Source organism: Podarcis bocagei (genome assembly GCF_964188305.1).
Source record: "Podarcis bocagei genome assembly, chromosome: 14".
NCBI classification, from domain to species: Eukaryota; Metazoa; Chordata; class Lepidosauria; order Squamata; family Lacertidae; genus Podarcis; species Podarcis bocagei.
Genome location: NC_138139.1, coordinates 3,505,104 through 3,532,225, shown reverse-complemented (window position 1 = coordinate 3,532,225; position 27,122 = coordinate 3,505,104). Strand labels below are relative to the sequence as shown.

At 43.0% G+C, this 27,122-nt stretch overlaps 1 protein-coding gene across 1 annotated transcript in view; it reads right to left on the bottom strand.

Moving 5' to 3' along the window:
- Window positions 1-4,419: 4,419 nt before the first annotated feature.
- KLF13 (KLF transcription factor 13) overlaps window positions 4,420-27,122 on the bottom strand; it is a 36,813-nt gene continuing 14,110 nt past the window's right edge. Inside the window, exons 2-3 of the mRNA XM_081170704.1 lie at window positions 5,045-7,080; window positions 4,420-4,761 (exon numbers count right to left, since the gene is read on the bottom strand). Coding sequence (XP_081026830.1) covers window positions 6,788-7,080 — 293 coding nt within the window. The 3' untranslated portion in view covers window positions 4,420-4,761; window positions 5,045-6,787. The remainder of the gene's footprint in view (window positions 4,762-5,044; window positions 7,081-27,122) is intronic.

Here is a 27,122-nt window from a genome sequence, read left to right as displayed (position 1 = left end):
ATTCATTGTAATGAAATAAATACCCAGAGTTGTTATGAAGATATTCCCACTCAGTTGTGGAAAAAACATTGCTATATATACTGTATTTGGCTTCACTGGGGAGAAATAAACACATTCCTATCCCCAACATATAGGAGGCTATCAGACAGCTCTCTGCCAGGCAGCCTGGTAAACAGAAGGGGCGCATGGCCCCAGCAAGACCTCCTATATATCCAAAGTCAAGTCACGGAGAGCTACACAAGAGAGCAGATCCTTTGTTTTAATTCAATAGCGACTAGTTGATACCATCACCCAAACCAAGGGTTAAACTTATTTCCTGGACTGCACCACTTTCAGGCCATAAGTGGGAGTGGGAGTTGCATGTTTGAACACTCCCATGCGTCAAACAAATAAACAAAAACAACCCTGCACATAGACAAACAATATTTCAGGTCAAGGCTAAACTGAACCTTTCTTCTTGACTTGATCATGTGGCAGGTAACTCCTACCAACACCATGGTGGGAAATCCAGCCATGATTGCAAACTACCTTTACTGCCCTCGCTTTGCAGAAAGAGCTTAAAGACTTGGTTTGGGTGATACTGCATCCTGGCCTCTGGTGGTAACCTGCAAAGAAATTCCCAGTGGATTACTCCCATTTTTATTTTTGCATTGTTCAAGTTCTACCTGGGAGTAATAGCACATCAGGAAATCAGTGTGCGTATGCAGTTGCCTGTTTAAATTTGCAAAATAAATGATTATGAGAAGACAAGCTTTATAGTCATACACGAAGTTTGTTTTCCTTATGCTTGGCTACATAAAACTTTTTTTCAAGAAGCATGCTTAACACACACGACTTAACTTCTAGAACTCTGATCATTATTGCTTGGATTAAGCTAGGTATGAATGCTAATTGCCTAAAGTGGGTGAGAACCTTTGTGTTCCATGTTGTGGAAACTGATCCTAAACATGACACTTAGCCAGTGCTTTTTTCTTCTTTAAAGAAGTGTTTAGGGGTACTCTCATTTTGACTCTAGAAAATCACAATTTTATAGTTCGAATCGGGAAAAATAAATACAGTAAATGGACAAGAGTACAAAGATTCACAAAATGTTTAGGGGTATGTGTACCCCTGCGTACACCCCCCAAAAAAGCACTGCACTTAGCCTATATTACAAAGCACACCAAGTGTTTAAGGCTTTTAAGAGCCAGCAGAAGGCTGCAGGGCTCAAAGTTATTGTGAGAGGAAGGCATGATGTTTTACACTAAAATGTGTGTAAAATACAGAAAGCCATCAGGCACAGGTGTGTGTTCACTTATAAATATACATTACCATACACTATTCCCAGGACACCATTGTAAACAGCTACCAAATAACAAATGACGAAGCAAAAACTAGATGGAGGGAATCGGGCCCTCCCGGAGCATAGAGCTCTCTTGCTTAGAGTTTCTCTAGTCATCAGCCCAGCTTCTTGGCCAGTCTCTGCAAGCCTATAGAGGTATGGCAACTCACTATGCAAAACAAGTGAGTTGTGATGGAAGAGGAGGTACAATGTGCTTTTGTTTTGAGAAATGCACTCGGTTCTTTGCAGTGTGTTTCTGCAGGGCAATTATTCCCCTGAATGCTCTGGAATGCATACGAGGGTCGTGGCCCATCATGGCTCAATACAAATTGAGGCTGGCGACCCAGGAACTCACTATGCTTCATAAAACTATCAGAACCATCAAGCCAATGGCCCTGCTGGTACAACTGGGCATCAGTATCCATGTCCATATTCTGTTCTTCATGGTAGCAGCCAACAGCTGGCTTCTTTAAAACTCTACCATTTCAGCCCCTTCAGATTGCAGGTTTGGGGTGGGTGACTGTTTCTTCAGTTCTCCCAGTGTTCCTGTCCTCTTTATAGGCTTCCTTTAGGTATCAGGGTGGTCCCTGTGAGAACAGAACAATGGACTAGATACTAGGTATTGGCATGATCCAGTAAGACTCCAGTAATCTTAACAAATCTTCCCTTCTCACACAAAACTAGATTAGCTTGAGATAATAGCCCTAACATTTAGGGCTAGGGAATGCCTTTTGTAGGGAAAGGGAAAGGCTGGCTAGACCTGTCTACCTGGCACAGCTAGGAGTGCCTGTCAGAAGGGGGCCCACCAAGGGACATTTTGCCTATGACCCTCTCAACCCTTGACCACCTGACCTACTATTTGTGTAGACAAGTATTTTCCAGTCACCTTTGTCTAGTCAGGCAGCTGGAACCAGGTTATCATAAAGCCCAGCATAAACCAGCCTCAATTGTTGTCATCAGTTAGATTCAGATTCAGATGAAGCAGCAGATCCACCAGGGATTTTGAGTGGGGGTGGGTGGGACTTATTATTAGAAGGACTGTTCATTTTTTAGCACAGTCCAGAGGGAACCTTTGGACCTCTAGATGTTGCTGAGCCACAACTCCCATCACCCTTACCATCAGCCCTGCCTGTTGGGGCTGATGGGAGTTGTAGTTCAGTAATATCTAAGATGGAAGATGGTTCCCCACCCCTGCCATAGAGTTTCTACCACTTCCTAATATTTATCTGAATTTATCTGTTCCAAGCACATATGCACTTAGATGCTCTGTGGAAGCATCTCTATATTGCTTATTGGGCTGCATTACAATACTGCAGATCACTCTATGACTGTGCCAACACCTACTGCCATGAGGTTGCTGGTGTAAAATGAACAGAATATACCTGTTTCTCCTTACACAAGGGCAAAAGGGTAACCTGACAATACACTCTCCTGAGTGCAGAAATGGAGTCATTCATCTCTTGGGTCAGTTATGCATCTGCACATGACACCAATACACAGCAAGTTTTCTTTTCTTTTTGCAAAATGTGCTATTGAGCATGGAGCTGAAAAGCCTGGGAATATTAATGCTTTGGGGGGGGTGCTCAGGAGGTCTTGATAACTTTACAGATAACTGCATATAATCCAATATTTTGAGATAAAAAGAAAACACACACATACATGAATGAGGAAACTGCATCTGCCTTCATGTCTTGCTGGTATGAGCAAACTAGATGCAAGTTACACGAATAGCCAAACAGTTGCCAGCAGGGCTGAAATGAGGTTTTGTGTCCTCTCTGTCACCAGAGAAACCCTGAGTGTTTTGGTGTATGTTTACTATTATTTATGAAACTGTAAAGAACGGAAATTGTTTTTTAAGTATCTCAGAAGCATGTCAGAAGCAATCTGCATGAACCCTCCAAATCCCAAATTAGAAATTATCCCAAATATATATGCAACACTTTCCCTTTTGTTTACATATCTAGGTGACAGTCCTGACCCATATGTACTTGTAGGCTACATTGAGATTAGGTTTAAGAGAGTTGCCTGTATTTTTCTACTTATCTAAGCAATTCTCATGAAGAGGCTGCAAAGCTCAATGGAGGAACACACACTTTGCATGTGCAAAGGATGCCAGATTCAGTCCCTGGCATCTCAGGTTATCAGAGATGGAAAAGACCAAGGAGAGTCATATTGGATTAGATGGACCCCATTGTGTCCCCTAGCGCAAGCACTCCTACTCAAATAACTGATGCAAGGCTGGCAATACTCCACGACCAGATCACCTGCACCAGCATTAACTCTTTGGTATAACTCTTGGATCAAGCATTGCATCTTCTATGGATCACATGCAGCTTCATTCTGCACCCTTCAAAATATTGCCACTCTAAGCATCAGCTCAGCTTACTTGTGCGTTGGCCATGATTCAAAGGAAATTTACTAGTGCATAGTACCTTTTATTATTGCAATTTCACACTGCTCGTCAAAGAAAAGAGAGAGGTTGTTCTCTGTGAGAATTAGTAATGCTCTTTTAAGTGGTTTTTATTAACAGGTGATATGGTTAGATTAGATTTTGCAGACCTTCATATCCTACCAACTATGAAAATAAATACTTTCTCCTACCTATTAAAAAACCAATCTCTGTTGCTGGCTAGCTATATTCCATGTGTGTGTGCCTTTTTATAGGTAATTTATGTTCCTTCTTAGTTGTGCTGGATATTTCCCAATACCTACCCCCAGTCTTAGCGATGAAAATTATCTGAAATGTGAATTTCCTATATCTGAGTAGCTTTACTTGGCCAGTCCCTGCAAAGCTATAGAGGTAAGGCAACTCATTATACAAAAGAAGCAAGATTTTGCACATAATAGTAGCCAAATTGATGCGTTGTTCCTGCCTGTAGTTATAAATCCACACCAAAAGCTTTGGCTAGCGTGGTTTATAGCTGAATGAAGTTGGAAATGTTAATGAAAATGTGAACTTTGAAACTAGTGCCATAAAATACAGAAATATCTAAATTTTGACCTGTGTTTTTTTGTAGGTGACTGTTCATTAGAGAGAGAACCTTGTACTTAGAGCAATCTTTGTATGTACCTAGAAACGATGTTGTTGTTTTGTGGGGGGGGGGAGTTGTTAAAGAGGTGGCAAAATGGGATTACTGGAAAGCAGGACACATTTGGAATGTAGATATACTTGTTGTAAACAGCAGTTTGGGGTTGTGGAGTTTGTTTTGGTGTGCTACAATCAACTGCATTCATCATTTACAGTAAAATAATAATAATAATAATAATAATAATAATAATAATAATAATAATAATAATAATGGAAAATTACAAAGAAAAAACCCTGAATGTTTAATATACAGCTTCAGAACCAACCAAGCCGGCAGTAATGAGGTCTGTGCACTTTGCAATGCATAGACCAATTGCTGGTTTAAAAAAGTTTGCATTTATAAACCTAGAACCTGACCCAACTGTAAGTGTTTAACAATGGGTGACCCAAGATAGATCTAAATAAAAAAATACCTTCCAGTAGCACCTTAAAGACCAACTAAGTTAGTTCTTGGTATGAGCTTTCGTGTGCATGCACACTTCTTCAGATACACAGTGTGCATGCACACGAAAGCTCATACCAAGAACTAACTTAGTTGGTCTTTAAGGTGCTACTGGAAGGAATTTTTTTTATTTTGACTATGGCAGACCAACACGGCTACCTACCTGTAACCAAGATAGATCTGTGCACCAAGCCAGTTTTAGCAAGATGTGCCTCCACTCCAGCAATGCAGGTGGAAGGCTCTTTATGCACACAAACCTCTCTTGCTGGGGTGAGGTGCCTATTTTTGAAATGGCCACAAATCTCCCACCCAGGCACTGGGTGGCCAGTTGGCCCCTCCAGCTGTGACTGAGAGAGGTTTCCTTACAGATATTAGGCAAGTAACGTGGCAGATTGATCTCCACTGTGGTAGCCAAGAGAGTGGGGCGTCCATCTGGGAACCCTGGACTAGCTGGCTGGGAGAGGGGTTCTCTTATCTATGCCCAGCCAAACCATACACCCATGGGATGCAAGTGTAGGAGAAATACGGAGCGCTGTTGAGCTAAAACACCATGTTTGTAACACTTTCTAGATGCAAGTTCTGCTCTCTCTTTTTACCCTTTCCTAATAAGAGACCATTTTCTGATCACCACTACTTGGTTTCAATTGTTACTTACTGACCAAATAGCTACAGTGCAGTGTTATATGGAAGCCTCTGCTTTGAAGCAATGTAAAACCAAGGGTCTTTATAACAAGTACCTGGATAAAGCTTTGATGAAACTTTATATAAACAGTTTCCCAATGTTGCTCCCCACCCCCACCCCACCCCCTGCATAAGATAAAATAGTTCAAGTTGATACAGTCTAGGCACCTATGTTTGGTAGCCACGTGACAGATGAGCAAGCAACACAGACAAGCTCAGGAACAGCGTGGGGCTCACAAGCCTCTGAGAAGTTCTTCTGCAAAAGCCTCACTTGTTCCATAGGGCATTTTACAGGAGAACCCTGGAAAACAAATCCGTAATGCCTAAAAACCACAAACCTGCCATTTTGAACTTAAATGCATTGTTCCCCAGTGTAAATACATTTCCCTATATTTGGGGGTGGGTGGGAATGATAAAGGCATCGAGTTCGTTAGTTTTTTAAAAAAATCCCCTCAACCTGCCCCCATGGGGAAGGTGGGACTGTATTGAACTTTATAGACAAGGTTTCTGCAGCAGGAAGTTGATGTGGTAAAATCACCTCGGTATGAAATGACATTGACGGGGTGGGGGCAGGGAGAGGGATTTAATGAAGTCATCCAGGGGGCATGCCATATATGGTCCTGATTCCCCAAACGTATCTATAGCAAATGTGAAACCAAACCATTTGAGTGCGAAGTCCAGCGCTGGTTTCCTCCTCAGTGAGTGGAAGAACTCGGCCACACTCATTCTGAGTGCAGATCTGTTTGCCAGCTGAGACCGCAGAGAGTGTGTCTTCATTGTACTTACTGTGTTACATAAATACTTATCCCTGAGAAAGTTGAGAGGAGGTGGTGGAGTGGTGGAAAGTCAATCCAGTTCAATTAGACATTCCTCTTTTGTAACCTCTTTTTTATAAAATTTGCTTTGACACCTGAGCAAAGGTATTTTTTAAAAAATATACACACATATAGATATATTTAAAAACAATTAACAGGAGCGTCCTTCTTAAGGCTCTGGAGAGTGAAGGCTGGCAGACAAAATAACTGAAAATCTTGACCAGGAAGAAAAATTGCTGGCAGAAGATGGAGAAGAGGCTCATCAGTGTTAGTTCCATTGTGCCAGAGATAATCTGCTGGAGAAACGATGTATAAAAAAGAAAGGAAAAAAGATAGTGGGGGGGGGGGAGAATAAGCAAAATGTGCAAGGCAAATAAAACTCCAAAAATGATATCTATAAAATGATGAGAGCAAAGTGCTGGCCTCCAGTGCAGGCAGGTCTACGGGGAGCTGGAAGGACTGATGGTGGGACTAGATGCGTCTGAACGGCTATAGTCACTGACCGATCCTGTCCGGGAGCTGCTGCCGCTCCTCCTCTTGAGCATGCTGGGGTGGAAATTGGTGTGGCGGCGGGCATGCTTCGTCAAGTGGTCACTGCGCATGAATCGCTTCTCGCAGAGAGGGCAGCCAAACTTTTTCTCTCCAGTGTGAGTGCGGAAATGCCGCGCCAGCTCATCGGAACGGGCAAACTTTTTGTTGCAATCTTCCCAACGGCATTCGAAAGGCCTCTCGCCTGTTGAGAGAGAGAAAGAGAGTCTATGAAATAGCCGTATTTATTTTATTATTATTTCATTCAAATGTTTCTACCCTGAAAGACTCTGGAGGCAGGCAGCTTACAGCATTTTAAAATAATAACAAAATAAAAGCTGCAGCCTAGTCCTATTCACATTTCCCAGCATTGTAGCAGCAGCAGCAGCAGCAGCAAGACAATCAGATTTTATTAAATGCTCAAGAAAATGGAAAACTCTTCAATCCAGAAATGAATAAAATAACAATAAACTGGGGACTAAAATAATGAAAGTGGGTTCCTGACAAACTGAAATGGATAGAGGAATTTAAAGGTGAGGCACTGGATCCCTGAGAGAGTTCGTGGGTTTTCTGCATAGGAATGCTGCCAAGCCCTGCTTAGGATGCAGACTTTATATGCAGCAGCAGAAGTTAGTTTAGTTAAATGAATCCTTGCTTGGAAAACACCTTTAGGTAGAAAGTATTCAGAGTCTTGGTATAAAGTAAGAAAGGTTATGTTTACTAATGGAACTACATCAGGGGCAGCAACCTTTTCCAGCTGTGGGCCGGTCCACCGTCCCTCAGACCTCGTGGGGGGGCGGACTATATTTTTTTTGGGGGGGAGGAACGAATTCCTATGCCCCAGAAATAATCTAGAGATGCATTTTAAATAAAAGGACACATTCTACTCATGTAAAAACACGCTGATTCCTGGACTGTCCGCAGGCCGGATTTAGAAGGTGATTGGGCCGCATCCGGCCCCCGGGCCTTAGTTTGCCTACTCCTGAACTACATTCTCAATAGGGAAGCGTTCTATAGTCCTAGCTAACCATCTAGTTGGAGGAGCAAAGAATCCATGCTTCCCCCCTTTGCTCTCAAAAGAAAGATCCAAGATTAACTCTCACCTCAAGGTCCAGAAAAAGTGTGAGGAGGAGCAGGAAGTTGTAAAGAGGATGGAACCTTATACTTACCAGTCTAAATAAACATTAAAGGGGGGCGGGGGGGGGGAGGTCAGCGTAGTGATAAAAGTATAGGGATAGTCTGGGAAGCTGGAGGTCTCTTGCTTTGTCTTAACCAGTGCAAACCCCTCTGAGCCAGCAGAGGTGCACCCAGATACCCAACAGCCCCCACCTGCATGCTCTCAGTAGAAGTTTCTGTTCAACAGGAAGCAAGACTTCTCCATTTTTCTCATCCAACTGTATGCAAATTATGGTGCTATTTAGTCATATTGCTTTAAGGTACCCATACATAAAACTCTGTTGTTGTTACACTTATTCATCACTTTCTACAAAAAAAAAAAAATATTTTAGACCCTGCCATTTCTCCTGTATTTCAAGGCAGCTTACAAAAATAAAAAACAAACAGCACTTTTAAAAAGCTGTTAAGCACTTCAAAAGCACTTTAAAACCAGAAAGGCTGCATATAATTGCAATAAGTAAGGAATTAAATTCAGCCTCTGAGCTTGCTTAACAAGCGGGCCTCAACACAGTGGCAAAATGCCAGCTACTTCCCTGGGTCGGAAGTTCTCAAGTCTGTCTGGGTACAGCAAGAGAAGGTCTCTGTAGGTGATCTTAGTGGGCAGGTACATAGGGGAGAAGGTAGCTCATCAGGAACCGCATCCTAAAGCATTACAGCTTCACCATCCAAACTTTACCATTAGATCCCAAGATATTAATTCCAAAGTTTAGTAATAAAGTTTAAAAAACAACAACCTTATTTTACATCCCATATCAGAGTCTCACAGGTGAATGAGGGGATTTTTTAAAAAAGAAATACATTATGGGTTCCATGAAGACCATAACCCTGCTTTTTGTTAATTTCACTGGATATCGTTCCTGTCTCATTGCTTCTCGGCAACTCATGAGATCACATCCAGCAGTGGCTTTCCCTCAACATCCATTGTTTAGCTCTCTTCTTTCTTAGCCAGATTGCCTTTTCCTATTGAGCTGCTTTTTGCACAGGAGAAGAAGTAATTCATGCGGCTCATGCGTCGGGTTTTGACAGGGAGATGAATGAGGAGGCGTGATGAGGTTGTCAGTCCCACTTGCCCCTTGAATTATATCAGGCATGTTTTCCCTAATTCAACTAGCACTCTACAGTTTTAATCAAATCAGACCACAGAAGCTGAATGTACAACAAGCTTTAATGTAGGAAAGAAGAATATCCATCAAGTTGCCAGTGTTTTCTCCTACCCATAAGATGAATAGATAAAAATAAATATTAGTAAGACCAGCTTGGCTACTCTTACTTGACCTTCTTGTTTGAATCACCTGTTTCTTCCAAGGGAGCAGAAGTGCTCGCCATTACTGCTAGGACCAATCATAATTATTTTTAAATTTATACCCCACCCATCTGGCTGGGTTTCCCCAGCCACTCTGGGCGGCTTACAACATATATAAAAGCACAACAAAACATCAAACATTAAAAAACAAAATCCCTTATACAAGCAAACCAATAAAGAAGACACTAACAATAATAACAATAACAGTTTAAAGTTATACCCAAATTAAAATAACCGCCAACCCCAACTAAACATTTAACCAACACCAACCCCACAAAAACAAAACAGAGGAACCAAAATTAGAACTGTTTAAAACATTTTAAAACATTTTAGCCAGTTTCCCCAACCCAAGAGTTGTTCCAGCAATGTCCCTTCAGCCTCCCAGGAGCCACTTTTAGCTGTTCCAGGTGAGTCTGGGCCAGGTGGAAATGGGCCTTGCAGCAGGGAGCGGCCTTCCTTCCAGCACTCACAGCAGCAGCAGCAGCAATGGCTCATTCCTTTCCCCTTGTGGCTGGGGGGCCATTACTAGACCTTCTGCAAAATCATACTCTGTTCCAGCACATGATGAAGATCTCTGGGCATGTCACATTAGCCTTTCCCAGACAAGATAGGGCAGTGATCCAACAGCAGATGAAGTGCAGTAGGTTTAATTAAAGCCAACTGCAAAATCACAAAGTAGTGAGCAAATATTTAAGGTTCCCAGAAGGCTTCCAGATAGTAAGCAAAAGAATGCAGGGCATTTGGGGAATATGGCTCTGTATTGCTATGATTTTGGCTTTTCTAATTGACTGACAGAGCTACCTCTGATTTGTTGGTAAAATGCAAACATAAGAATGTGCCTTCCTTGCCCCTTTGAAAGGTTCAGGTCACATTGCCTTCGGCGAAAGCCTTCCAAAGTTCATTTCAGGTGGTTATGTGAGGCTGTTCCATTCTGTCAAATCACTGCTCCCTTCTGCCAGGGTGAGGGGAACTGATTTCTTCTCTGACCCTGTGCAGAATGCAAAACGTCCTGCATTTTGCGTTCCCCCTGTGTGCAGTTGCACATGTAGCCTGGCAATGGATACACCTGAACTTTTCCATTAGCTCAAGCTAAAGTGTGAGAGATTGTAAAGGGAGCACTGGATTTTCTCAGCCAGAACAAAAGGTGACGGGGGCTTCTGACCATGTTATCAACTGCACCAACCCAGTATCAGGTTGATTGTGTTTTCATAGCAACCATGGTTAGTAAATGGTGCTGCCAAGGAGGATGTGATTTCTAAAGCTGGAATGGTAATCTGGGGTGGGGAATTCTCTTAACCATTATCATTGCGTTGCAACAGCTTTCAGTTCATATTCATATTGTTGATTTTTTATATATTTGCTATATATTTTTCTATATTATCAGTACTACATTTATAGCCACTCCATCAACAACCCTGTGCAGTAGGTTAGGCTGAGAGACCATGAACGGCACAAAGTCACAAGCTGAGCTTTGTGGCTGATTTTGACCTTGGCCTCCCAAGTCCTTGTCCCCTTACCCCCCCCCCCTGCACTTTATCCCACATTCTGGACAAAAGATGTAGAAATGAATAAAGTGGAGGAGACCTATATTTTCCCATAGGTCCAAAATTTATCGGGTCTGTTTTTAACAGTCGTGTGTGACACCTTTAAGACCAACCAGTTCAGGCTTCAATCCTGCACATACATACTGTATGAGGGAGCAATCCTCATATTGGAATTCAGTAGGGCTTACTCTTGAATAATGTACAGTTATTGCAGCATGAACCCACATTAGAAATTATACAGTAGTGACCCCCTTTTCAACCAAGGTAAGGCACTTCTGTGCTAAGTACTGAGGAAAGTGAAAGGTTAAAGTGCCCGTTCCTTTTTTACCGAGGAGGAGGATGGGGAAAGAACTGAGACAACTTGGCCATGCCCCGTGAGCTCTCATTGGCCATGTCCCTGTGACCCCCCAGCTGCCCCACCTAGTCTAGCAGGCATTCAAACCATGGTATCTACTAGGCCCTCTAATTGGCAGATGTAAATGAGCCTAGAAACAGGAACTGAACATGCTTGGTGTGCACAGGCGCCATATTATCATGCACTTAAGAATTGCTACAAGATCCTTTGGTGTCTTGTGGAAAACAGCCTATAAAGTTAGCCTAAACCTAAAGCTTTGCACAAACACAACAGAAACAAACATGCCGTAGGGCATTAATTATGATGAGACTTTGCTCTGCACCAACACCCTGTATGGAAACTCTCAACTGGGGTTGAGGGGTGGGGATGCGGTTTTTTGAGCAGGTGAGATTGTACAAAGTGCTCTTCTGTTCCTGGCAGGAAATAAAGCAATCAAGAGAAATGGAGATTATAGGAACTCGTTGCCTCATATTTATTAGGGAAGTAGCAATGTGGCAAAGTCTTCTTGCAGCAACCTGAATTCTACAGGCTCTTTCCACCCCTTTTGCAGCAAAATAGCTGCCCCTGTCAACTGCAAAACCATGCGTGTTGTCCAGTACGCTAAAAGGAGGAGTAAAAAATTGCTTTCTATCCAATATTTTGAAGGCAAGCAAAGAGAGGAATGGCAGACCTTTAGCTAACCTAGTAAGCATTTCCTTCCTGCTCAAACTGCACATTTTACTCCTTTTCGTGTTATTAAAGAGCTTTGGATTACAGCAGGGATACCAGAGAATGGTGTCTGTGTACCAAGGCAGCACAGTAAAGATATTGCAAGCCACACTTCTGTGGCAACACCATATCAGATTTGGCAAAAGCTGAGGATCTGGCCGAACACATTGAACCAATCTGGAGAGGATTTATGCTTTCGCATATTCCCCAGATAATTGAGGGAAAGGGATGCTGCTTTCTAGTCCCTGTCACACATACAAATTATAATAGAAACAGGAGTCACCGTCCATCCATCCCTCACACTTGGGGGGGGCTCGCTTACATGATTCGCCTACCTGATGAGTTAACACTTATATAAAAAGCTGGGCATTCCTAGTAGGTTACTGTAGCTGGAGGGAGCTGTAGTAGTCCACTTTGGGGGGGGGCGACGGGGGGGTTCTTACAGTCAAGAGATAAAGAAATTTTATAAAATAAAACAAATAATAAATAGTGTTTTCTACCTAACATTCACATGAGTTGCCTTGAGGCTGCCTTGAGGTGCCAGCTGATTTTAGACTTTTATGTATTGTATTGTTTTATATTATATGGTATAACTTAAGTATCTTGTCATAAGGACAACAAATACTGGAAGCAGAGCAGCAAGATGGGCCTACTTACAATTTAGGTCTTATCTGTTTGCTAATTACTCATCACCAAATGCATTTCAGTTCAGTGCATATCCTTGAAGGCATGCATCTAATTAAAACAAAACCTGCGTAATAAAAACTATTTTTAAAAATGTTTTAAAATTACAATCTTGCATACATCACGTGGCAGCTTCACTTCTGCCCAGAAGAACAAACAAAGCATAAAGAACAAACTCATACCAGCATGTTGTATTTATATTGGGTTCATGAGGACTCTTAGGAGGCACTACAGTGCCTTCAAAGCAGTTTGTTGCAAAGGAAGTTGCACAGAGCCTTCTCGGTAGTGACACCCGCCCTGTGGAACACACTCCCATCAGATGACAAGGAGATAAATAACTACAGTGGTGCCTCGTCTTGCGAAGCACGGTGTTGGGAAAGTTCGTCTTGCGAAGTTCGTCTTGCGAAGCACGGTGTCGGGAAAGTTTTGGAAAAGCTTCAAAAATCACCAAAGTCTTTAAAAACCTCAAAAAAGGCTACCACACCGCGTTCTATGAGTTGCTCCTCGAAGTCAAGTCGCAACTGTATTAATGGTGTTAAGAAAAAGGAAACAAACTTGCAAGACGTTTCCGTCTTGCGAAGCAAGCCCATAGGGAAAATCGTCTTGCGAAGCAGCTCAAAAAACAAAAAACCCTTTCGTCTAGCGAGTTTTTTGTCTTGCGAGGCATTCGTCTTGCGAGGTACCACTGTATACAACTTTTATAAGAGATCTGAAGGCAGCCTTGTATCAGGAAGTTTTTAATGTTTGATGGGCAGGGTACAAATAATAAATTGTTATTGTTGTTTTGTTTTGTTGTTATTATGCCTTCTCAGAAAGAAAGAAAGATTTTTTGAAGCTGGAACAGGAACGTTAACATGGGCAAGCACTGCATGGCGGCATTCCCTGTTGACTGCCAGTGACAGCAGATGTTTCACAAATGCTTGATCCTCTCTACAATCAGTATCAATCCTACTGTGAAGAGAGGAGAGAAATGGCTGGGGATTCAGATGGGTGGACAGAGACCTTCTCCTGTGGTAGCTTGTTATCTATTGGCAAATAAAGGCCTAAGCAACTTGGGACCCTTTCCAGTTCCTTAGGTCCTCAGCCAAATCCTCCTGAGGTTTGTCATATGTTCACTAGGACCAGGGCCTGTAATATAGCCTGCCTTTTGGGATGCACTTTGGGAAGACATCAGGCAACCACCAAAGCCGTCTTAAAACCTGCTTAAAACACAGCTGTTCACCTAGGCTCTCCCAGGGGCAGGAGATGATCCTTTCCCAAGTAACGTCCATCTGATTTGTGATATATTTTGTGTTTATTTTATGGATGTAGTTTTATTGCTGATCTTATGTCATTCACAGAAATGTGAATGTGGGTGGCATATGCATTTTTGCATATAAATAAATAAACAGATCCTTGCACAGACAGGAGACTGTCACTGGTGTAAACCTTATGCCTGCAAGGCTCCACCAGTGCAAGCCAGTAACTGGTCAGAGTTGGGAGTGTGATGTGAGAGAAGCAGGACGCAGTCGCAACAACTTGAAGTTATGCTTGCAAACGAGGTGGTGTAAATGAAAACATTTCCAGGGGAGTCAGTTATAAGCTCCACATCTTTGGTATCAGGCTTGTGGATCCATCTGAACAATTGGCTTGTTAGTAGAGTCTCTCCTTATTTGAGGAGGAAAGTCAAACCATTGCACACCTCACAAGTGGGCAAAGCTCCCACACCATGTGAATCAGGGCACCTCCAAAAGCATTTATCAATCAGGCTTGGTTTATTCTGTTGACCACTAAAAGAACAGCTAGAATATTATTTCTGCAGAAGGCAAAAGGGAGGAGATTTTCAAAGATAGACCAATCACATAGGGTTTATTGGGGTGGAACTGTGGTCTGAGTAGACCAGCAAGTATTTTTAAACAAAGCATCCTTAAATAACTCTTGGCGTGGTCTGGGAAAGTATTTCCACTTCCACTGTTTTATATAAGCACTTCAAACTGACCAACGAGCCAAACTTGCAACCATTCATGAGGCAGCTGAGGCATTCTGGGGCCCCTGCTTTGAAGAGTATCAAAGGTGCTTTCTTGCCAGAATGCGCAAAAGAAAACCAGAGCTCAGCTCACCCCTCTTCCAACAAGCCGGAAACAGAGCTATTTTAAGCCCTGCAAGTTATTTATTCCCTTTACAGATTTCATTTATTTTCCCCCTCAACTCTTTAGGGTTGTAAAAGCTCAAAGAGTCTCCAACACATACAAATGCCAGCTTATGTGTCATCATGGCCTGAACTCAGTTTTAACCACAGTCTTGGCAGTGCTTTAAAAAAAAAACTGTGCCACCTTGATGTTGGAAAGATGGCTTAGAAGAGACCTTCTGCATTTTCCATGAAAAATAAAAAAAATGAAACCTCACTCCCCTGTCTGAATTATTCATTTTCTCTCTTTCTTCTGGCTCCCTCTTCACTACAAAATATTCATGAAGTAAAGTCATCTTGACATCAGTTTATTTCCAAAAAAATATTTGATGTTTCCATATTGGGTAACTCCTGAAGTTTAATTTTTCTGAGCCAGATAAATGACCTCAACCTATTTGACCTGTGTTAACCAAGTGGAGTTGCATCCTTGGAAATTCCAAGACACAGCAGAGCTGACCCCCCCCCAAACACTCTAAAACTCTAAAAAAAAAATCTCATTTCCAAAACTTGGGGGACTGCCCAGAGCTGACGGTTATATAGTTTCCAGTCTGGTTATATTTTTAGTCTTTCTGCTGACTATCAATGTGGTGAACCTAGGCACATAGCAAGCTTTAAGGCTTGGAGAAGATCAGTTTAAGTAAGGTTCTGAGAAAGAAGGAAGGAAGGTATATATCTTTGGGAGAAATGAAGGCTTATAAACAATCCAATATATTGGCAGCCAAGGATCTAGCCCTGACCAAGTGGTGTCCCTCTGTTGAATAATTCAGTGTTGTTGATTTTGGGGGGGTGATTGTACCAAAACCCTGTCATTCCATGTCCTTGTGAAGAACTGTGAATAATTCAGAACATGATCCTGTACAAGATCTACTCACTGAAGATTTTGTGGAAAGATTTTGTGGAAAGCCGGACACACCATGAAATATTTGCCCAAACACACACACACACACAACTGGTGATGGCTAAAACTAGGGCTGAGTCATGGGTGGGCGGTGGACCTCCTCCCTGGCCACGCTGTGTTGAGGAGGGAAAGAATCAACAGCTACTCCACATGGAAGACTAGCCTGCCCATACCACTATGACAGATTATGGTTGAACCCAAGACTCAGACAACACACCACTATCAGTATGGGAACCTCACACATACAACAGAGTGCACAGCCCATGTCATGCACACTTAAAGCTCACCGGGGGGGGGACTCTGGTGATGGGAAATGATGGGGAAAGGGTGCTTTGTTCAAAACAGCCTGGTGTCCGAAGACACATGTCAGTCTGAGCACATTGCTAGCATACCTCTGCCCACAGCCCTGACAATTAAAAAACATATCTAAATAGTTAACAGTTAACACTGAATTCTGGTTTTTTTTAATTTAAAAAACCTTCATGAATTAATGCAAAAATGGAACAAAGCAGACCTCTGAACACAAACACATGTGAGAAGGTCATGGACCAGAAATGGGCTGATGCATCCTGGAGGGGGTGGACTAGATGAACCTTGGGTTCCCTTCCAACTTTACCATTCTATGATTCTATGATTCCATCCCTCAGCAGGTGACACAAAGGAGCCTTGGGCCCTATAAAGCCTCAGATTTGGCCTGGCTCCATCGTCTGAGCAATCTCTTAATTGCTTTCAGACTGCCCAGACTTGTCACTGATTGCTTTGCCTCCAGATCAGCAGTTGTAAATGTACCAAAAAGCAGAGCAGGGATGAGCAGGATACACCAAGCCAGAAGTGCCTACAGGCTACGTATTGTTTAGTGAAACAATACCGATGACTCGGAGCCAACCAGAATGCTGCAGGGGAAGACAAAAGCACACCAGAGCTGCTTCTCAACAGCTCCATACCAAAGAAGATTCCTTTCAGACTTGAAATTAAGCTCTTGATGCCAGTTCTCACAAATGCAGAGGAGTTAGTTGGCAAACCTGTTTCTGGATTATTCCCTTGCAGATTGCAGGCATAGCGCATGTGATTGAACTTTCCATTTGCAGGGAATAAATAAAATAAAAAAATTCCTTCCAGTAGCACCTTAAAGACCAACTAAGTTAGTTCTTGGTATGAGCTTTCGTGTGCATGCACACGAAAGTGCCTTATCAGTGAAAAGGGTAGGCTACAATTCTTTCTTCCTGACAACTGGTTTTCTGTGCAGGGTTTTATTTTATTTTTGGTGTGGGGAAAGATCCAATTGCAAGCTCTCGTTTGCAGTGCAGAATGATACAGACAAGGCATAGCCAGCTGTTCTTTGAGAAAACTGACCTACAGATCAGAAAGAGGGACTCTCAGGCTTAGAGACCAAATGTTGTCCTCCCAGCCTTCAGGATGGTCTCTAGGCTGCACCGCCTCCCCAGACTAGCTCCACACTCTCCTCCAGTGCTTTATAACTAGCTGGAATGAGTCATGGAGCTGTTCATATAAAGGACAGTGAAGTGTGTATGAACCTGACATTTTCATGATTTCATTATTGGACTGTAACCTACTCTACAAAGGTTAAAGTCACGTTCGCTGTCCTACCAGCTGGTGGTTCTGACCCTGCCTATCACTTGCACGTGGCCCTCCGGAAGTCTCCCCCACGAGGAAAGGTAGCCCTTGGGCCAAAAAATGCTCCCCACTCTTGCCATGGATGTTGGGAAATTACTGGAATTCTTCAAGAGAAAAGTTCCTTGGCCCTGCAGTGTACCAGCCATTCCAAACCACTGGCTCCCAGTAGGTTCCAGTTCAAATTCAATGTGTTGGTTCAGATTTTTTAAATTTTAAATGGTCTGAGCATTGGATATCTCAGGGACCACACTTCCCATATGACTCTGCCCAAACACTCAGGTGGTGTGATCTGACACCATGAGTTCATGACTGTTATAATGTGGGAAGTAGAGAGGAAAGGAGGTCTCCCTTTGATTTTCCACTGAATATAAAAACAGGAGAGAAGGGTGGGCACAATTAAGCAGTTTACAGCAACCCCAGGCAATTAGAATACAGCATACAACTACCATGAATGAAGTATTTGAAAAAATTGTTTCATTGGCTGATATTTCAACACTAGACTTGTGTTCAGGCTTACAAAGTGCAGTTACTGTTGGGTGGCATTATAAACTCATCGCCTTCACCTTATAAAAGCTTCTTCCTGAAATCAAAAGCTAGGCTTTTGTAACCTCTGGATACACATGCATTTACAAGTGTCTTTGTTGGTAAGGAATGTGAGCTGCATTCCAGAAAGCAATATTTTAAAGAGTTTGGGTTTTCAGTAGAGCCCCTGCTTGATTCAGTAATTACTGCTTGGTTTATTACCTGCCTTTTAACTGATCAATTATAAGTGTGACTGTTACCAATATAGGTTCCTTCTTGCAATAAAAATGAGAGTTAACATTTCTCTAAGCAGAAGTTACAACTTATTTTAAGATGCAATTTTTATTTCTCTAGGGACAGCAGCAAACCAGAAGTAAAACAGCTGCTAATAAACAATGACGTGTACCCTTAATCAAATATGCCCTGTTTAATCAACTAAAGATTGAGTTGATTAATTTACTGATTAAAACCTGAAGCCCTAGCAACCAAGCAATTTTGAGACAGTGGAAGGAGATCTCTAACCCTCCAAATGTTGCTCAACTACAATTCCCATCATCCCTAATCATTGACCATGCTGACTGGGACTGATGGGAGTTGGAGGCTCACAATACCTGGAAGATGACAGGTTCTCCATCCCTATTGTAATGGAGGACCATGAACAGTTGCAGAATAGTTGGTTAGACTGATATTCACAGGCTGTCATACTACCTTTCCCCCCTCTCAGCTGGCTCAGTCAAGTCAAAGCCAAATACACAGATTGAGTGTAAAGTATTGATTGAGTTTGTATAATCAATTCCCCACAATTCTTTCTAGTTCCCTAGCTTGCTTCCTCAGGCCTCAGAATCAAAAGGTTAGTTGAGCCTTTATGAAGATAGAGGAAATATTTCAGAAATCATGAAAAGCAGTATTTAAAGATGTCTCCAGAGCGATTTCTCATAAGCTCCATTTGACATCAACCCTGATCTCTCTAGATTTGGGGGCTTATAAAACTGGGGTCTGCTGTGATTCCCTGCACAGCACAGGGCAGGACAAGGAAAATACCTTCCCTAGCAGTGCTTCAGTTGATGCTCCCCTTTGCATCCATTATTAGGCCTTGCAACTCTGCTATGTGGAAAAAAGCATAGCTTGGGAAATGGCCAGAAATGTGTAGTCCCAAGCATATCATTAGGACTTAAGTAAATAGAGGAATGAGTGGGAAATCAAATGTAAATGCTGCCGGAAGACTTTGTTTTCTGTAAAAGCACTGTGAAAACCTTGCAGCGTTTTGATATATGCCATGAAATACAGGCTATTCCTGAACGGAGCCTCTGTATCCCAGAAGCTGCCAATACAGTTATGTGGTGCTACAGTTGCCATGATGAACTGCCCCTTCACAAGGAACAGGAAGGAGATGGTTAATGGCCAGAGCCAGTGGCGTAGCGTGGGGGGTGCAGGAGGGGGCCGGCCGCACCGGGCGCAACATCTGGGGTTTAGGGTTAGGGGGCGCAAATCCACGGGTTAGGGGGCGCAAATCCACGGGTTAGGGGGCGCAAATTACTTGCCTTGCCCCGGGTGCTGACAACCCACGCTGCGCCACTGGCCAGAGCTATTAACGGGGTCCATTTACTCAGTTATACATATATGCCTCGGCCAGCTAAACATGCCCCTGAATTTTATGTTCCTGCTGAGGGTTGATTCCTTCAGCCAAAATCTGTTTTGGTTGTTTGAGTACCCTGTTGAGGAAGGACACACCACCAGTTTTTCCTGTGTAGCCTGGCATTTCTAACATTACCAGAGTTGTTAGGAAGCCGTGGGCTGCTCAGTAACATGAGAAGGGCTTGGCTTTGACTATCCACCTGCCTCTGGCCCCTTGGATCATTGTCTGCTGCTCTAGAACTTGCTCCCTTTCCACGCTGGACCAGATGCCCTCCTGGGCCACTTTGATGGGCAGACCTCTGAGTCCTGGAACCCAACTGACTGTAGCATAGCCCTTGTTGAAGTCATTGGAAGTGGAGGACTGCTGTTGTGGATGCAGTTGTACAGGAAGGATGTTTGGAAACTGCTCTTCTATGCCAGGGATAGGCTGTGCAGTTTTGGCTTTGCCAGACCACACAGAGTCCACAGTCTCCAGTCTAAGCAAGAAGTAACATTTAATTTTTTAAAAAAAGTTTGAGCAAGAGTCTTGCTCTCTGATAAGTTAACTTTTTCCAAAGAGATCACACAGTACTTACTGAAATGTCTGTACACAAGAGATGAGGCAAGTGGTGGAGATCTGGCACACAAAATGACCTACTGTTTCCTGTCTAAGACTTTGTGGTATGAAACTTCTTGAGAAGGCCATGTGATGCAATTAACAAAATCAAGCAGCTAAAATGTTTTTTAGAAATTCAGGCTGCCAGTGAGACAGATCACGTGACCAGACCTTCTGTAACACAAAACTCCTTAGTGATATAAGACTGACATGGCTCTGTTCCCTCCATGCTAGCTTTGAATGGGCAGGGTGTTCTAACGGGGGAACATAGCAAATGTGCTGCTCACTATCAGGGACCTTTTCTTCCTTTTAAAAAGATCAGAAAGTACAAGCAGAGTGTTCAAGGGTGTGGTTAAGACTCCCAAAGGCCTGCTCTCCATTTAATCCTGAGAAGAGAGGCCTGAAGGCAAGACTAGAAGAAGATCTGAGCATATAGATCCTTTCAGCGCTTGATAGCGGGCTGCAGGCTGGGATGGGCAAATCTGTCAATCCCGATTTCAGTTTCTCATTTTTTCAGGTTCAGCTCTCCACATATACACATAAAATGTAGATTGACTGATTGATATACACATAAAATGTAGATTGATTGATTTATTGATTGCTTACATATTCAACATCAGCATCTGGGTGTGAATTTCTCCGGATTACATGCAATTTTGTACAATACATACAGGTTTGCAAGCAATCACCCCCTACTATAACACATTTTGGTATGTTATTTTCACCAACATACACATTTTTGTAAACATCACTTGGCTGGAAAACTGCACTGCAAAAGTTATAGAAGTGTGAATTTTGAAAGATGGATGCGCTGTTCTCTGGGTTTCATTTTGAAAAATGCCTGTTAAGTGCAAACGAGATTTGATTCCCCCGAGGTCCTTGCTGGAGAGCCCGGATGGTGAGCCAAAGACTTCAGTGACTCAGGTTGCCAATTTGGGGGTTGGTGTTGAATCTTCCAGGAAAAAATAAGCCTCATCTGGGGGAAACCTACTGACTAAGTTACTTAGGATTACAGTGGTGCCTCACAAGATGAAATTAATTCGTTCCGCGAGTTTTTTCGTCTAGCGAATTTTTCGTCTTGCGAAGCACGAAATCTCATAGGAATGCATTGAAATTCAATTAATGCGTTCCTATGGTCAAAAAAAGTCCAAACAAAGCCAAATTTGGTACAACAAGAGTTTATTAAGTGCTCTTTAAAGTCACACATACTGTAAAGAGCATTTCAAAAATTGAAGGAACAATAAATTAAGTTTCTAAACATGACAGAAAAACATTTAAAAATCAACAAAGTGTACAGTACATTTTCTAAGACTCTGGGGGACAACTCGAAGAAGGTTCCTCTTCCGCTCTTTGCTTCTAGCTGAAGAACCCCCTCCTCAACTGTTCCCCCAGCCACCCACCACACAGAAATTCAAATCCAGAATTTTTTTAAAAAACAGCAGTGGCCCAATGGTCACAGAAAATCATAAAAATGCAGAAAAAAACCACACAAGCTTCCAGATTCTTGCAAACCCCTCCCCAACACCAAGTCCTTGAATTCCAAACACCCCAACCCAAAATCCAAACCCCCCAAAAAAGTTTTAAAGGTTTAAAAGAAGTTTTGGAAAAGCTTCAAAAATCACCAAAGTCTTCAAAAACCTCAAAAAAGGCTACCACACCGCGTTCTATGAGTTGCTCCTCGAAGTCAAGTCGCAACTGTATTAATGGTGTTAAGAAAAAGGAAACAAACTTGCAAGACGTTTTCGTTTTTCGTCTTGCGAAGCAAGCCCATAGGGAAATTCGTCTTGCGAAGCAGCTCAAAAAATGGAAAACACTTTCGTCTAGCGAGTTTTCCGTCTTGCGAGGCGTTCGTCTTGCGGGGCACCACTGTATTTGTACCAAATATGTTTTCAGAGCAGAAGCACAAAAGAAAACAGAGGGTTCTGTTCTGCTGCCAGCCCTGAGAAGTTCCTTTTTTATAAGCAGAAGTTGGATGATCATCTGCCATGGTTGCTTTAGTTGAGATACCTGCAATGCAGAGGGCTGGACTAGATGACCCTTGGGGTCCCCTCCAACTCTACCATTCTATGATTCTATTTTTTTTTATAATCATATTTATTAAAATTTCCAATAATAACAGGATAGAAAAAATAGAAAAGATAAAGAAAAGAAAGAAAAAGAAAGACCAATTTTAAACCCTTATTTTCATAACCTTCTTTCTGGGACTCCCTCCTTCCCCTCCTGACTGTATTCCCCTTTCCCTACGTTGGTTCCACAAGTTCTCATTCCCAATTTAAACCTAATATGTTGTACCTATTAGCCAATTTAAATTACAATCTTAACATCACTCCTCATCTTTAACAAAATAGAACAAAGATTTTCCCCCCAAGATCTGCCCCGTTTCCTTCCACGAATTCCCCCTTTTTTTCCCAAAACATGTTAAATCAAAATACCAAAGTTATATAGAAAGATAAAAGATAGAAGATAGAAGAAGATTCCAAAAGTTGGTTACATAGCCTTTGGATTCTAGAATTCCCCCTCCCTTCCCCGGTTTGGATTCCCCATGTCCATCAGTCTGTATGTTGTCGGCCTGGAGGTCTCAAGTCCACAGCCAAATTTTCCTCAATCCATCTTGCCAGTTTTCTTTGAATTTGCTTGTTTTGATAATGTTTAATTTCAAAAATCCAGTCTAATAGAGGCCTTTAATTTCCCTTGGTCATTGTTGCTCCTCCCATTGTTCTTTCCGTGGCGTAGTTGGTCCTTTGCTCTTTTGTTTCTTACTTTCTCAGGTTTCTGTCTTGTTCAGCTGCAAAACCATTCTTATTCTGAAATCTAGTATCTCTACAGAGGTTTGTTATTCAGGAACAAAAACTTACGTCCAGTTCCTACCTTGCTTCAATAGAAAGATTCTATTGTGTTGTCACCTCTGTAGACAAAACAATATTTCAGTTTTGCTACTTTCCCAGGAGCTAAGACCAGTACACATCCCGGAGTAGTTTTCCACATACGCCACTTGTAATGTCCCAAAGCCCCTCTAGGGGCGTTGCAGTAACTTTGTGTCCTCTAATCCAAAAGTCAGGTTGTTGTTTCTTTTATTCCCCCGACATTTTGTATCCATATTTATATCCAATTGTAACAAAATTAACCAGCAAAATACTTGTAACAAAGTCCTCTTTGTATTCTCAAGATTTGACAGCTACTTTGACAGCTGTCAAACTCTCCATCTCTCTCCGCCAGGTTCTCCGAATCGCCCCGGTTCCCAGGGGGGGGGGTTGCCTTTTCCCTCTCACCCTCGACTTTTCTCCTCCAGCACAATTCTTGTAGTATCCCATCGTGGAATTGATATTTTTTGTCAGCAATAAACTTCTGAATCGATCTTGGTTTCTCAGTCCTTGTTTTAGCATGTTTACAATCAGGGAGGGGATTGACTTCCTTTTTAGATCCCCCCCGCTCGTGCCGAATCCGAAAAAAAATCCTTTTTTTCTCCTTTTAAACCCGGTTACCCAATTACTCACGGGTTGTTGTTAAATGTCCGAATTTCCAATGGAAGAAGCCAGCGCTCTCTGACGAATGGCATGCGGCTGCGCTCGGCAGGGGAAGCGATAGACTCACAGTACCACGCCGCTCCCCGGCACCCGATCCGTAGCCTTTAAAAAGGCTCCTTCACGAGTCGGGAGGGCGCTGATGGTACCAGCCGAGTCCCCATGTCCACGGGCTCCGTGCCCGTGGTTTTTGAGGGTCCCCGCGTCGCCGGCGCGGTAGGACCCAGCCCCTGCCGAGCAGACTCCCTCTGGAGCTCGGAGGGAGTCCGCCATTCGGCGATGGCGCCAACCCGGAAGTCCAACCATTCTATGATTCTAAATAGGTTTTGACAAAGCAGTGAAGTAATATGCATTCCAGACATCTCATCAGTAACAACCCTACAATAAACTTTTCTAGATTCAGATTCATATGGGAATTTTGTATTTTCAACCTTTTTTGGCTGCATTTTAGATATGTTTCTATGTATCATTGCTGCAACATATTGTATTTTCAGAGGCTGGGTGGCCATCTGCATTGCAAGGGGTTGGACTGGATACAGAGGCAAAACTGGACCCTTCTAGGGATGCAGGCTCAAGCAGGGGTGGCAAACATCACCTATCAGACTATGGACAGTATGGTGTATGATGTCTGTGGGAACACAAAGCCGCTGTCTCAGGGAGATCAAATGTGGGAGAAGCTTCCCTCTCTTCTCTGCAGTAATGTGATACAGCTCATTGTACAAGGGACCCTAGGTATGCCTCTGTCTGAATGACCCTCGAGGTCCCTTGCAGTGTTATGGTTCTATGATTCTATTTCTCACATTGTTTGGGGGTCCCATTGTGCTTGTCTGTGTCTTTTGGACTTATTTGATCTGCCATGTTCTAGGTTCTTCTGAACGTTCTGGTGTGAGCAGGAATGTGGGGGTGGGGGTGGGGAGGGGGAGGGGGAGTCTTCCATTCAGAAATATTGGCCTCTTGGTATCATGCCTAGCTCTGACCCTGTCTTGGACACAGACAGGATGAACCCAACACCCCACAGCCTGTGGATCTTGGGGAGCATGCACATCCGAGAAGAACCAGCACTGAAGATCCTCTTGAAGGACCATCTGAGGGAGATCTTGCTCTGAAAAACCCCAGCCTACAAGAATGCTCACAGGCCGAAGAACAAGGACATAAGGGGTTTTCTCATATTATGCTGTCCCTGGGGAGATGTCAGTTATACCTGGGTTTAGCTACTTGTGAGAAGAGGATGTAAAAGCTGGCATATGTAGCTCTCCCCTTAATAAACTGGCGTTCTGCTTATGAGTTCATCTGTCCCTGCACTCTCTCTGCATGGTTTCAAGCCATATTTTCTAAAATATGTGTGGGTGCAGATGGGGCTCGTCAACCTAGGAAGGTAGCCCAACTAGGAGAAAGAAAACCATGATCCTAAACCTCTGCTGCCTTGTGGAATGTCCTTGGGAGAAGAAAAGGCTCAGGAGTAAAACCTGGAGTGGAGTCCCCAAGGTGGTTGGATGGCATTTTGTGCAGTGCCTCCCTGCAACTCCTACAGCCAAGCTTGCTCTGCTTTCCTTTGGACCACGTCAGCGAGACTGATGTTTGGGCATCCCAGGACCTCCCTACACAGTGCACAGGCTGCACCCCAGGGAGGTCACCTCAGTGCTGCTAACACTACAGGAAGTGCTAAAGAGATAATCTGGAGCTGGCTCTTTTCTCAACCCCCCAGTACAAGTGCCTGGGAGGGAACCATGGCTTTGGTCATTGCACCCGTACAATACATAGTAGCCGGCTGGCAGTCCTTGCTGGGTGACTGGACTTCATTCCCCTGCAGCCCAAAGAAGGCAAAACAAATGCCTGGCACCTCTGTCTGCAATGGTGCCCAGTGGACACAATCCACAAGAACTGCTTAGATTTATTCGTTTAATTTGCCTCCAGCACTCAATGTCAAGAGCACAGCTTCAGAAACTATTCCTTTGTTGCTAGCTGAGGCTGTTAATGTTACCAATTTTTCTTTTTCAGCCCAAGTGTATCTTCTGTACATAAACCACAGAAATAGCAAGCTTTGCAAAACACAGGATACGTTTGTCTGGCCTCTGTGTCTGCACTTAAATAACCCTCATTGTCCGACCGTTGTCTCACAATATGCAGTAAGATAATGATCTCACTGACCACGTGAGGCCTCATCTCCAGCAAAAGCCAAGTGGGTGACCAGCAAGCTACAAAAATAGAAGTGTACACAGAGGGAGAAATCCCTCAAGAATTGCTTCTGAAATGGTTGCACTTAAATTTGGGTTGTGGTTTCTCCTTTCCTTTTTGGCTGGGTCAGCAAGAGCTGACATCCAAACAGCTGATCCAGGATTATTTGGAGTGGAAAAGAAGGAAAAACACTGAGTCCTGCATGAAGTTATAAAACAGAACTGGGAACCACGTGGCCAACATGGACTCGTTCCAGGTTTCCAGGTTTGGACCTGCACCAAACGTGCAAAGCCAGACAACAGAAAAATGCATTTGTGCTTGAAAATGTGGAAACAATGCTTTCTCTTCAAACAGATTCTGAATTGTTGCTTTATATTAATGTTTTGAATGTCAAGTTGGCACTTGTTTTGTAAAGAAACCACACCATATGCTTGAGTATATTTTCCTATGACTTTTCAGAAGTGCTCATGTGCAGAATATGGAATCACCTAACTGGGTCCTCCTCTTTGCCCCAGAGGCCTGATGGGCCCAAGAACCAAGGCAAAAGCCTTTTTCATGGTCACACCCAAACCCTGTGCCTTCTTGCTCAAGGAGGCCATCTTCTGTCACTGGGCTGAGACCTTCCTCTCTAGGAAGGCCTTTCTTTTTTTGTGGATTCGTTTAAACATTGGTTTTAAATTTGCCAAAGTGGTCCTTTGTGGTTGCTTTCATTTTAATGATGTGCTAAGTGTTTTTGTTGTATTTCTGTTTCTTTCCTTTTAGTAGCCACCTTAAACATTTTACATCTTTTAAATAAATACATAAAAAGCAGCATCTGGTGTGATGCTCCAAAAACTGGCATGTTCTCCCTGAACACTGGTTTAACATCTCTGTAGCACCAATGTGACAAAGCTGCCTTGCCTAGGAAAGCATTTGGGTTACAGTTGATAAATGCCCCATTCTGATCACTTCTTTGCTTCTGTGTTTTGCCTATATATAAGAACCAAACAGCCTTGGCTGCTTTCATTTTTGACAAATAATAGCTCGGGGTGAATTGTGGCATGAAAACAGGTGGGGAGGAAAGGATTAGACATCACACATTGTGTTTCCAATCTGGATTGAGGTCGCATATTTTTATCGAAAAAGATAATGGACAGTGCTGCAGACACTTAAGCAACAAAAAGCATGCTTTAAGCAATGTATAACCTGCATTGTAGATTGTGTGCCCTATTTCTACCTATGCAGCAGTTGAAGGAAGTAGAAATTAGGTTTTATGACCCAAGTAACTTGTTCTCCCTTCTCTCACTACACGAAAAGGTCTCTTCCAAGACATGGGAGACGCTGGGTTGG